Source organism: Plasmodium relictum (assembly GCF_900005765.1).
Source record: "Plasmodium relictum strain SGS1 genome assembly, chromosome: 10".
Classification (NCBI taxonomy): Eukaryota; Apicomplexa; class Aconoidasida; order Haemosporida; family Plasmodiidae; genus Plasmodium; species Plasmodium relictum.
In genome coordinates, this window is record NC_041688.1 from 125,172 (window position 1) to 139,162 (window position 13,991).

The following is a 13,991-nucleotide window of genomic DNA, read 5'->3' on the forward strand; positions in this document are numbered from 1 at the left end:
AAATTTTGAAATAATCCATGCATTGAAGAATAAAAAGAAATATATCTTTGTATGAGTAAAAAAAATATTTATGCTATTTTGCAATTTGTTTTCATTAAAAAAAAAAAATAGAATATTTAAGTTAATAAAAATGTATATATATTTATGCTATAAAAAATAGAATATTTATCAAAAAATCTTAAGTAGATCTCAAAAAAAAATTTATCAGTAGAATATTCTTGAAAAAACAACTACATAATTTATTTATTTTTTTATAAAATAAAATTTGAAAATAATAAAATATAAATAATTTACAAGATGAAATTTTTTTTTTGAATTATGTAATTTTCATGTAATTTAAAATATAATAAAATAAAATTTTGTTATTTTTTAAAGACTATTATTTTTTTTTAAAGGTTTTATATATATTTATATAAAAAAAGAATAAAAAAAAAAAAAATTATATAATAATTAATATGGAAAATTTTGATAAAAGCCAATTTGATTTAACAAGTAAGTTATGTTCTTACTTAGATCCTCATATGATTCAGATTATATTATTGTGGTTAAAGGAAAATAAAGTATTCAAAAAAAAAAAAAAAAAAAAAAAAGTGTGAAATGTTTTTATAATAAGAAAAAGAAAGTTTTTTACATAATATTTTAATATATTTTGTATCATTTTAAAGTTATATTTTATATATTTCATTTTTTAATCTCTTTATATATATAAGTTTGTATATGTTTTTTAGTATATATTTTCTTAGATTTATGTTTATGTTTTTTTTATATATTTTCTATATCATTTATATTTATTTTTAATATTTCTATCTTTTTTTTTTTAGATACATGATGAAGCAGAAATAGATAGTAGTTTAAATTTACTAAATGACAATTGTGAAAAAGAAGTTATAAGTATTGAAAATGAATTCACTAATGGTAATAGAGGAGTAATTTCTAATTGTTTAGATAGCTTAGAAGTAGAAATAGAAGAGTTTCAACAAGTAATGAATGATTACAGGAATGATCAAATGAATAAAATAGGAGGAAACGTTGAAAAGAAAAGTATAGCTAGTTTACGTGAATGGAGTAATTTAAATGTCTCAGACAAAAATAAAACATACACCTTTTCAGATAATATTGATGATAAAATTTTAAAATTAAGTAGATATTATTATCAAAAAAAAGATTATCAAAAGAGTAAACAACACTTATTGTTATATATTTTAAATATATCTGAAATAGTTATAAATATTTCAGATTCTCCTAAAATGCGTACTTGCTACTGGGGTATAATTAGCAACATTATAAATAGTTTTTTTCAGCATATAAACAATGATGAATATTTATTTTGTAAAAATGAAGAAGATAAAGTAATTCTTAATGAAGAAATTGTGAATGAAATAAATGTGTGTGTAGAAACTATAATAAAATTAAGTCATTTACTAAATAAAGAAAAAGTAACAAAAAATGAGATTATTTTACAAAGAAGTTGGTTAATTCATTGGTCATTAATTTTAGTTTTTCATTTTTTCATGTATGTTACTTATGTGAAAAATATATACCCAAAAAATAATTCTTTTTCAATGTTGCAAGACTGGTTTATTGATGAAAAAAATTTATCTATTTTGAATTTAATATGTCCCCATATTATTAGATATTATTGTGTTTATGCAATATTTAATAGAAATAGAAAGGATCATTTTGAACTTATTTTGAATACTTTAAATTTCTTAAAGTCAAAGTATACAGATGCTTTTACTTCTTTATTGATATCTATATTTATTGATTATGATTTTAATATGGCTCAAAAATGTATATCTGAAATTGGATCTTTATGTGATAGAGATGTTTTCTTATTCAAATTAAAACCTTATATTGAAGAACAAAGCCGTTTTATAATATTTGAAACATACTGCCGTATACATAAGTCTATCAATATTGATATGATAGCTAATAAAGTGAACTTGTCAAGAGATGATGCCGAAAAGTGGATAGTAAATCTTATAAGAAACGCAAAATTAGATGCAAAAATTGATAGCGAAAAAAATTGCATAGAAATATCTACAACACCACCAAATTTATATCAGCAGGTTATTGATAAAACACAAAACTTGATCATGAGATCAAATTTTCTTGTTCAGCTTTTAAATAGGTCATCTTCAGATGAACATTTTCAAAAAAATATTAGATTTAAAAATAAGAATGAAAAAAATAAAAATAATAAAAGAAACAAACAATTTAATCCAATGTATAATATGAATAACCTTGTATCAACCGACATATAGAAATATATATATATATATATGTGTTTTTAGAAGTCTTTTTTCATATTATTATTCCTAATTTTTTTAATTTATATAAAAATATAAAAAATATTAAAAAAAAAAAAAAAGAAAAGAAAAAATTGTATGCTTCTATAATTTTAATTTAGTTGTCTGATATAAAATAATTTTTTATTTGCTTATATATATATGTATGCATATAAATAAATTTATTATTAATTTTAATTTTTTTTTTTTTTTTTTACTATTTTTTATATATTTTATTTTATTTATACTATTTATGTGAAAAAATAAAAACAATTTAAATAATTAAGTGTAAATTTTACAATATATAAAGTTTAAATTTTTATAATAAACATTTAAGTATTTATCGTTTAACAGTATATAATAGAAAAATTCAATATTAAATAAATAAATAATTAAAAAATTAATAAAATTCGTAATTTAAAAAATAATTTTTTTTTTTTTTTTTACTTTAATATACATTGTTCATTATGTAATAGTAAGTGTAAATTAACTAAATTTAAGTATATTTACTTGCATATATATATAATGCATATTTTTTATAAAAAAATTAATAATAATAAAATACTTCATTTAAAAGACGTCTAAGATAGGGAATAAAAAAAAAAATTTTAAATAAATGAATAAAGGTTAATAATAAAAAAAAAAAAAATTTAACTGAAGATTCCAAGTTAAAAAATTAAATAAAATTAAAAGATATAAATGAAAATTTTATAAAAAAAAAATATAATTAAAAATATATATATATATATATAAATTATTAAATGCTTAATTTTTTAGAATTTTAACAATATTAGGATAAAAAAAAGAAAAAAAATATAATAATGTGAAAATTTCCTTTTCCTTTTTTTGTTTGCATATTTATGTCACAAATTGTCAATATAATATATTTTTTTTATGCTCCCATAGTTCAATTAAAGTTTATGTATATAAACATATATATTGATAAAAAGTTATAGCAATATTTTGATAATAAAAATAATTTAAAAAAGGAAAAAATTAATATAATTAAAGTTGTTGAAATATATATATATATATATTTTTTTTCTACATTAAATTTATTTGTTTTACAAGTATATGTAATAGTAAAATGTAATACTTATTTTAAATATTAAGTAATTTAGAAAAAAAAAATAAAAACAAAAAAAAAATTAGGAAATATATATGAGTTAATATACTAAATGAAATAATGGAAAAATAAGAAAATGAAGGAAGTGAAGAACAAAAATAATAAAGAAATAATAAAATAAAAAGAATTACAAATAATTCATAAAAATATATATATATATATATATATTTATAAATTTGTATATATAAATGTAATTTTTTTTTTTTTTTTATATATATCTTAATATTTACATTATATATATATATATTTTTTTCATACAATATATATTACAAAATGTCTGATTTACGTTATTTTCAAACTACGAAGAAAGGGGAAATTCACGAGTTGAAAGAAGAATTACATTCTTCACATAAAGAAAAGAAGAAAGAGGCAATAAAAAAAATAATAGCTGCTATGACAGTAGGAAAAGATGTTTCGACTTTATTTTCTGATGTTGTAAATTGCATGCAAACATCTAATATAGAATTAAAAAAATTGGTTTATTTATATGTAATAAATTATGCAAAAGTACAACCAGAACTTGCTATTTTAGCTGTTAATACATTTAGAAAAGATTCATCTGATCCAAACCCTCTTATCAGGGCACTTGCCATACGAACAATGGGATGTATTAGATTAGAACAAATAACTGAATACTTAATTGAACCATTGAGAAGATGTTTAAAAGATGAGGATCCTTATGTTAGAAAAACAGCTGTTATATGTATTGCTAAACTATACGACATTTCTCCAAAACTGGTAGAAGAAGAGGGATTTATTGATACTCTTCTAAATATTTTAGATGATAATAATGCCATGGTTGTAGCTAATGCAATAATTTCATTAACTGATATATGCGAAAATTCAAATAAAAGTATTTTAAAAGATGTTATTAATAAAGATGAAAGTAATGTTAACAAACTTCTTAATGCCATTAATGAATGTGTAGAATGGGGACAGGTTTTTATTTTAGATGCTTTAGTTTTATATGAACCAAAAACTAGTAAAGATGCTGAAAGAGTTTTAGAAAGAATTTTACCTAGATTATCTCATGCAAATTCAGCTGTTGTTCTTTCTTCTATTAAAGTTATTTTAAGTTTATTAGACAAAATTACTGATAAAGAATTTATAAAGAATGTTCACAAAAAATTAAGTCCATCTTTAGTTACATTATTATCAGCAGAACCAGAAATACAGTATATAGCTTTACGGAATATTAATTTAATCACACAAAAACTACCTAATATGCTTGCAGATAAAATCAATATGTTTTTTTGTAAATACAATGAACCTGCCTATGTTAAAATGGAAAAGTTAGATATCATTATTAGACTTGTTTCTGATAAAAATGTAGATTTAGTTTTATATGAACTGAAAGAATATTCAACAGAAGTAGATGTGGAGTTTGTAAAGAAGAGTGTCAGAGCTATTGGAAGTTGTGCTATTAAGTTACCACAATCTAGTGAAAAATGTATTAATATTTTATTAGATTTAATAGACACAAAAATTAATTATGTTATTCAAGAATGTATTGTAGTTATAAAAGATATATTTAGAAAGTATCCAAATAAATATGAAAGCATCATTACCATTTTATGTGAAAACTTGGAATCGTTGGATGAATCTAATGCCAAAGCATCTCTAATATGGATCATCGGAGAATATGTAGAAAGAATAGATAATGCTGATGAATTAATTGATTCATTCTTAGAAAATTTTAATGATGAACCATATAATGTTCAGTTACAAATACTAACAGCTAGTGTAAAGTTATTTTTAAAGTGTTCTAAAAATACCAAAGATATTATTATAAAAGTGCTGAAATTATCTACTGAAGAAAGTGATAATCCTGATTTAAGAGATAGGGCATATATATATTGGAGGTTACTATCAAAAAATATTGAAGTAGCAAAAAAAGTTGTTTTAGCAGAAAAACCACCTATACAAGATGAGAATAAAATAACAGACACAAAAGTTTTAAATAAGTTGATTAAAAATATTTCTATGCTTTCTTCTGTTTATCATAAATTACCTGAAACCTTTATCTCAAAAAAAAGTAATTTTTCTCTAACAACTGATAACAATGAAGATCATTTAGAAAATGCAGAAAATAATGTACAGAAAATTAAAAAACAAATGGAAAAGCAAAAATATGAAAGTTCTTCTAGTGAAAATAGAAAATCTAATCATTCTAGATCTTCCATTGAATCGGATAATAATTCATCTGATAATGGTAATGATGAAAAAGATGAGGATGAAGAAGATAAGAAATCAATAGATCTAATAGGATTAAATGAAGAAGTTCATAAACCCAAAAAAAATATTCCTCCTGTAAAATTAGTTCAAGTTTTAGTTTCAGAGGATACTGGTTTAAGAGGAAATAAAGGATTATCTATTTTATCATCACTAAATCGCATTGATGGGAAAATTCAATTAAAAATAGTTGTAACTAATAAAACATCTAATACTTTAGTTATATCAGGAATTCAAATAAATAAAAATTCTTTTGGTTTATCCTCTCCTAATAATTTAGATATACAAAATATTCCTATAGAAGAAACAAAAGAAATCAACATTTTTTTGATACCAAATATTTTAAATTCTAATACACCACCAACAACTCCATTATTTTTACAAGTTGCAATAAGAACAAATGTAGATATTTTTTATTTTAATGTTCCTTATGATATTTTTGTTGTTTTTGTTGAAAACTTCAATATGGAAAAAGAAGTTTTTAAAAAAAAATGGCAAATTATAGAAGATTCAAAAGAAAGTATACTGATAGCAACGAGCCCAATGGTTATAACATCAGATATGTTAATAAAAAGAATGAAAATTTTCAATATTTCATTAATAGCTCGTAGAAATGTAAATAATATGGAATTATATTACTTTGCTTGTTTAACAACAAATAATTTAGTTATATTAAGTGAAGTTACTATTCAATCTGAAAAGAAAGCAGTTAAATTGTGCATTAGGACAGATTCTTTGTCAGTGATACCACTTTATAAGTTACTTTTTGCCAAAGCATTTTCATTAAGTGTAACCCAATCATAAAAGATAATTTTATGAAAAAAAAATTTTATATATTAAATTATATTATATTCTATTATATTGTGTATATATATATATATATGTATGTATGTATGTATGTATGTATGTATGTATGTATGTATGTATGTATGTATGTATGTATGTATGTATGTATGTATGTTTTATATGCTCAACAACATTAAAATTTTTTTTTTTTTCATTTTCAAATAATATTTCTAAAGATATATGTAAAAATTTACCCTTTTTTTTTTTTTTTTTTTTTTTAATTCTTTTATATGAATAACTTAAAAATTTTTAGTACACTTGATTTTTTTCATATATATTTTAATTATCAAATTTTTAAATATTAATCCTCAATTTTTAGTTATTTTATATATAAAAGGCACATTTAAAAAAAAAAATTAATTTCACATATTGATATGCATTTAAAATATCTATAAAACTCATTTTATAGATTATGACTTTCTTAAAAGTAAAAAAAGGAATTGCTTTTTTACTTCAATAAAACTGTAATTTCCATGTTAACTAAAAAAAAAAAAAATAAAATGATTGGATTAAAAATTTATAAAAAAACTAATAATATGGAATGGGGTTTTTATGCATATGTGCTCAAATCGAATGGTATTAAAATAGAATAAATTATCAAAAAAAATATTTGTTTACATATTTTTCTTATTTTAAGAATAAAAAAAGAAAACATACTATACAAATTTTTTTTATTGAAAATATATAATGCTATTAAATTAAAATTTTTTTTCCAATTATTTGAGATATAATTTTTTTTTCTTTTTTAAAGCAAATATTAAGTATATTTTTAATTTTATTTAAAGAGAAAAAGCTTAAATTTAAAATTATTTATTAAATTTAAAAGAGTAAACTATTTATTGTATGCACATTATACATATTTTAAAATATATATATATATATACATATTTAAATTTTTTTTTTCTTTTTTAATTCCATAATTTTTTTAGTTCTTTTTAAAGGATAAAAAAAAATATAAATATATTAATACTAAAAAAAAAATAATAAAATAAAATAATAAATTATATATATATATATATACCTATATTTTAAAATAATAAAAGAATTTTAAAATGGGTAATAATTACTTGGATAGATTGGATTACGATTTTAAAATAAAAGATGTTGCAAACATAAGAGATATAAATTTGCAAGCTAAAGAAAACAATATTGAAAATTTTCATGATAATATAATATTAAATGAAGAAAAAAATTATTTAAAAAGAACTGGATTAATATATGGTACTCAAGAGGTATTTAAAAATATAATGGATAGAGAAATAGTTGCAATGTCAAGAAGATTACCTGGGATAAAAAGTAGCTTATTATCTTTAGATATTTTAAGAAATACTATTGATAGAATAGATTCACATGAATATATGGAAAAGTTATCTGATAATACAACAGAACCACTATGTGAAATCATAGAAAAGAAAATGAATATATAAAATATTTTTATACTTTTTAATTTTTTTTCACTTATGTAATCTATATTAATAATAAAAAAAAAAAAAAATACTATTATATGTAGAATAAGAGAAAATAAAGTAAAATAAAAATCACTTTAAAAAAATATTTTTAGTTCATAAAAAGAATTTTTTTTTTTTTTCATTAAAGCTGCAATTAACAAAAAAAGAATTTTTTCATCTTTTGATTTTTTAAGTATTAATAAAAAATTTATAAAATAGCATAAGGTGATATATCCACACAAAAAAAAGCATACTTATAAATGTTTACATTAAAAAAAAACTTTAACAGTTAATAAAATTAAAAAAAAAAATTAATAATTGAGTGTATGAAAAAAATTATACATTTCATTAAAAAACAAAAAATAAAACAAATACTTTAAGTTTTTAAAGAATAATACTATAAATTAAATTTTTGGTGAAGTATCTACCAATCACCTGTATATGCATTCATATTATTATATTTATTATTATTTGATAAAATATCTTTATGCATAGACAATGTCTGTTTATTTCTCTGAGATTCCAATTTAGAACACTGTGTTATTCTATGACCTAAACCACCACAGTATGAACATCCCTTTACTCCACCTATTTCTTTCAAATTGATACCTTTACTATCTAGCATTTCTAAAAACGGTGGAATTTTTTGTTTTGCTTCAATTAACAATGCTTTTAAATCTAACAAAATAGCTTCCTCCTGATTTTTGTTTATAAAAGTAGTAGCTATTCCTGTTTTACCACAACGTCCTGTTCTTCCTATTCTATGAACATAATTTTCAATATCTTTTGGCATATCGTAATTAATTACGTGTTCAATAGAAGGAAAGTCTAATCCCTTAGAAGCTACATCTGTTCCTACTAAAATGTCTTTTTTTCCTTCTCTAAATAAATTTATTGCTTCTTGTCTTTCATTTTGACTTAAATTACCATGTATAGCAACTGCATTTACTCCTTTTAACAATAAATATTCATGTACGTCATCTACATCTTTTTTATTTTCACAGAATATTAAAACTGGTGGACCTGTTTTTTGTAAAACTTCTAATAAGTAAGATAATTTAAATTCTTCTTTCACATATTCTACTTCTTGTATAACATCAAGATTAGCCGCACCTGCTCTACCGACATTTATTATAATAGGATTAACTAAGGTAGACTTGGCAAATTCCTGAATTTTTTTAGGCATAGTTGCACTAAATAATAATGTTTGCCTCTGACTTGAAAAATGATCTAAAGTATTACGTACTTCTTCTTCAAAACCTAAATCAATTAGTCTATCTGCTTCATCAAAACATAAGTATCTACATTGTTCAAGAGTCATTCTTTTTTTATTTAACATATCATTAAGTCTACCTGGAGTAGCTACGACCATATGAACTCCTTTTTGCGTTTCTCTTCCTTGATCAAATGCACTAACACCTCCTATCATACATAAAGATTTTAAAATGGGATAATTATCTTTATGTAAATAATCACAAAAATATTTTATAACATTATGTGTTTGAGTAGCTAATTCTCTTGAGGGACACACAATAAGACCAAATGGACCTTCTCCTTCTTCAATCCTACATCTCATTTCTCCTTCTAAACATATCATAATTAATGGAAGAACAAATACAATTGTTTTTCCACTTCCTGTAAATGCTATACCAATAATATCTCTTCCTATTAATATAGAAGGTAACCCTTGCATTTGTATTTGAGTAGGTCTATTAATCTTTTTTTTTTTTAGTGCTTTTAAAATAGCTTTGGGAAATTTCATATCTTTGAAATTTTTAATAGGTGGTGGTATATCATTCCCACTTACATCAATATAAAATATATTTCTTATTTTATCGATATATTTTTTTTTTAACTTTTTATATTTTTTAGGTAGAGTCCATATTGTTTTAAAATTTTCTTTATATACAATTCCTTTTGCTCTTTCTTTTACTGATTGTAATGGAGCATTTAATGCTTTGGATACTTGTGCTAATATTTTTTCTTCTCTTTTTCTAATTTCTTCTGTCTCATCTATTTTATCATTTAATGATTCTAATCGCAATTTTTGAAATGTTTCTAATAAACTCTTTTGTAAATCAATTTTCACTTCATTTTCAGTAGAACTATTATTATTATTATTAATATTATTGTTTTCATTCTTATCATTGTTATTATTATTATTATTATTATCATCATCATTCTTATGTTCTTTGACTTCGCATAATTTTTTATTTACTTCTTTTTTTCTTTTTATTTTTATAAAACTATTTACCAAATTATCCATGAACCTTTTTTTTCGTACGCTCAAAGGCTCATATATAAAATCATCACTGATATCATCTTCTTCGTTATCTTTTTTATCCCTTAAATTTTTTTCATCTTTATTTAAATGTATCATTTTATCAACTTTTTTTTTAAAATCTCTATTCAAATTTTGAAGTATAATAAAATATTTTCAAAAATAGTAATTATTTATAAAAATCAAACCTTAAAAATTTCATTTCTTTTTTATAACAATATGAAAAAAGTAAATAATTTAAAGAAGCAAAGTTATTTTTATTTAATTTTATTATTTTTTTTTAATATTTTTAAGTTATAGAGAAAAAAAAAATTTTTTTTTTTTTTTTTTAAATATCATGTAAAATAGTTATATTTCTCTTCAAATAATAAACTATATATTTTCAAATTAAATTTTACATATATTTTTTTTTTTTCTAAAGTTCCTGTAGAATAATAAATATTCTACAAATCTATTAAAAACTTTTCGAAGTGTAAAGAATTATTTACAATGGTTTTAAAATGAAATAGAACAAAGTTGTTTTATTAATATTCCAATTATTAAGAAAATGTTATAATGACAATAAATTAAAATACAATAATTTCTTTAAGAAAAAAGAATATTTACATATAAATATATATGAGAAAATTCTATGTAACTAAAAAAAGTATATATAGAAATTCATATAAGCAAAATAATAATTTAATAATTCTTTTTAATTTTTTTTTTCCATAGATTTATTTTTGTTAGTTAAAAAGTTTGAAATTCAAATTCATTATGCAGGTGAGTAAATGTATAGATATAATAGCTAGAAGTGATAAATATTTTATTTTATTAAAAAATTTTCTGATTACATGAACGAAATTATTTTAATATATTTATTTTTTTTTTTTACTTTGTAATAATTGCTTGTGAATTTTATGTAAATTTGTAAATATCTATTTTATTTTATTTTTTTATAAATATGAGAGATGATTTATTTCCTTTTTTTTTTTTTTTTTGTTCTTATTAATATTAATGTTTTAAGAGGTATTTGGTTATTAAACTTTAATTAAAATTTTGGAAAAGAAATAATAAAAAAAAAAATTTATTTCAAATCAAATATAAAAATTTTCCTTTTTTTCATGAAATTATTATATCAAAAAATTATTATTTTTTTATATTTCAATAAATCCTATAAATTTTAAATAAAAGAAAAGAAGGAAAATTTGAATTAGTATGCAGTCTTTTCATTATATGCACTTTATATTTAATGATATCTTTTTATATTTTCTCTTCGGACATATGCTAAAATATTACATAATTTTATTTTTTAAAATTATTCATTAAAATAAGTATATACATGTTAAAAGAATAAATTATAGAAATAATATAATCATAAAAAGTATAAATTAACTTTAAAGTAAATATAAAATAATTATTATAATATTAAATTTTATGAAGAATAGATACTAGTTGAAATGTATTCTTTTTTTTTTAAGAAGCATAGACTTTAATTTCCCTTATCGCACCAAGTTGCAGAATTACAGTAATCACTGTAAAGAATAAAATTAACATTCATAATATTTCATCTAAATTCTTAATAGATTTAGAAAACAATATTTTTCTTTTTTTAACTAAAAATTAAATTATGTAATCTCTAATAAATAATTATCATCTATAATAAAAAATTTATAATTTGAATATAAAAAAAATAAAATAGATGCTTTCATATGTATATATATGCTTGTCAATGTGAATTAAAATAATTTCATTATTAACAAAGGTTAAATTTAGTACTTTATTTTATACTTTATTCGTATTATATATATATATTTATATATATATATATATGCTCTTTATTTTATATATTTATTTATTTCACTTGTAACAGGTTTAGTGTAAATGTTTTAATTTTTAAGTATTCATTATTTAAATAAAGTGAATTATTTTAAAATATTTCTTATTTTATAAAAAATTTTGGAAAATAATTTAGATTAACAAAAATTAAGTGTTATTTTAAATTTGAGAGATATATATAAAAAAAAAAAAAGACAAAGTAAAATAAGAAAAAAAAATTAAAGTAATATTTAATTAAAATTTTATTTTATTTTTTTATTTGTTAATCTTTTAAAGTAAGAAAATAAATATTCTAAGAAATTTCAATTATAGAAAAGGACTCTTCTAAATATATAAATAAATTAAACTGAGGCTAATAAAAAAGAATAAAAATTTATTTAAAAATTAAAAATTAAAATAATTTTAAAAAATTGAAAATTCAAGATATAAATAAAAATTATTATTCTTATATATATAAGAAATATATAAGTTAAACTATTTCCTCTTTTCATAGATTAATAATCACTTATAAGAGTTAAAGTTCTACATATAAAGATATTTACATTTTATTGCATTAGCAGAGATATACTTTATTCCTCTATTAAGTCAAATAAGCACGGGTGCCCGAGTGGTTAAGGGGGTGGACTTAAGATCCTCTGGTCACTAGACCGCGTGGGTTCGAACCCCACCTCGTGCAATAACTTTTTCTATTATATTATTACAAAATTTTTAATTTGATTATAAAAAGTACATTGTTATTATAAAAGGATAATAAAGGTTCTTATTTAATAACAAAAAATAATTGTTTCTTTTATATTTTATTGTAATAATTTGTATTTTTTATTATAGTATTATATATATTTTTCTATATATAAACTTTCCATTGTATAATGACTCAGCAAATTTTTAATATAACTCATTAGTTTAACAAATTAGTTTTAGAAATAAAAAATATATATAATCTAAGAAAATTTTATTTAATATTTATAAAATCAAGCTTAATGGTATATAAATCTTTTATTATTATATAGATATATAAGTAAAAAAAAAAAAAAAAAATTTTCTATTTTTCTTTTTATTTTCAAATGCTTTAAAGAAATGAGATGGATATTTTTACATACAATTCTTGTTTTTACAAAAATTTTTTTTTTTTAATGCATAAAATTACTTTTATAAATTTTTATCTTAAAAATATTCTATAATAAAAATTCCAAAAAAAGAAATTGTATATTCCCACGCCGGGACTCGAACCCGGGTCGTTCGGGTGAAAGCCGAATATCCTAACCGTCTAGACTACGTGGGATACATCAATATAGGCTCAGAAGTCTTTCATATTATTTATTATTATAATAAAATATATATTATAAATTAAAAAAAGTGCTTATTTTTATTATTTTTTTAGACATAATTTTTAAATAATTTGAATTTATATATAAAAATTTCTATTTTATTATTACTTTTCTTTTTTTTTTATATCATACAACAAATGTTATAAATAATATATAAAGTATTAATAGATAAACAAAATTTTTCAAATGTGCTGTATTTTACAATTATGTCTTTGTATAAGAAAAAATTAAAAATAAATATATATTTTATTTTCTTAGATGTATGAATATATATATATATATAAGAGAAAAAAAATTTATTTAATAAAACTATATTAAAATTACATATTTATGACTAAATTTTTTTTTATATTTTTCATTTGCATGATGTGGAAGAATATTTATATTTGAAATATAAAGAAAAAAAAAGTAAATTAACATAAAAATTTTCATATTATATTTTATAAAATATTTTAAATTTTCATTTATTTAAAACTTTTGTGTTTTCCCTTTGATTATTAAAAAATATTTAAAGTATATATATATATATATTTTTTTTTAAACATAACAATTATATGATCGGCTTGCATTATAATTGTAAATTAATACTTTATTTGGCTTTTTAATTGTTCCAGTTAGTGATTA

The 13,991-nt window shown here is 19.4% G+C and overlaps 4 protein-coding genes and 2 non-coding genes across 6 annotated transcripts; 4 read left to right on the plus strand and 2 right to left on the minus strand.

Moving 5' to 3' along the window:
• Positions 1-455: 455 nt before the first annotated feature.
• PRELSG_1003600 (eukaryotic translation initiation factor 3, subunit 6, putative) lies at positions 456-2,264 on the plus strand (the record flags this gene model as incomplete). Its single annotated transcript, XM_028676949.1, has 2 exons — positions 456-560; positions 822-2,264. The coding sequence occupies 2 exons, from the start codon at positions 456-458 to the stop codon at positions 2,262-2,264; spliced, it is 1,548 nt and encodes a 515-aa protein (XP_028533387.1).
• A 1,423-nt stretch (positions 2,265-3,687) lies between these two features.
• PRELSG_1003700 (AP-1 complex subunit beta, putative) lies at positions 3,688-6,450 on the plus strand (the record flags this gene model as incomplete). The annotated part of the gene is made up of 1 exon (XM_028676950.1): positions 3,688-6,450. One exon carries the CDS (start codon positions 3,688-3,690, stop codon positions 6,448-6,450), a length of 2,763 nt encoding a protein of 920 aa, XP_028533388.1.
• A 1,094-nt stretch (positions 6,451-7,544) lies between these two features.
• PRELSG_1003800 (conserved Plasmodium protein, unknown function) lies at positions 7,545-7,919 on the plus strand (the record flags this gene model as incomplete). The annotated part of the gene is made up of 1 exon (XM_028676951.1): positions 7,545-7,919. One exon carries the CDS (start codon positions 7,545-7,547, stop codon positions 7,917-7,919), a length of 375 nt encoding a protein of 124 aa, XP_028533389.1.
• Positions 7,920-8,364: 445 nt separating this feature from the next.
• Positions 8,365-10,320, minus strand: PRELSG_1003900 (RNA helicase 1, putative; the record flags this gene model as incomplete). The annotated part of the gene is made up of 1 exon (XM_028676952.1): positions 8,365-10,320. The coding sequence occupies one exon, from the start codon at positions 10,318-10,320 to the stop codon at positions 8,365-8,367; it is 1,956 nt and encodes a 651-aa protein (XP_028533390.1).
• A 2,312-nt stretch (positions 10,321-12,632) lies between these two features.
• On the plus strand, positions 12,633-12,715 carry PRELSG_1004000. Its single transcript has one exon. It is a non-coding gene; the product is annotated as a tRNA-Leu (tRNA).
• A 533-nt stretch (positions 12,716-13,248) lies between these two features.
• Positions 13,249-13,321, minus strand: PRELSG_1004100. Its single transcript has one exon. It is a non-coding gene; the product is annotated as a tRNA-Glu (tRNA).
• Positions 13,322-13,991: the final 670 nt, after the last annotated feature.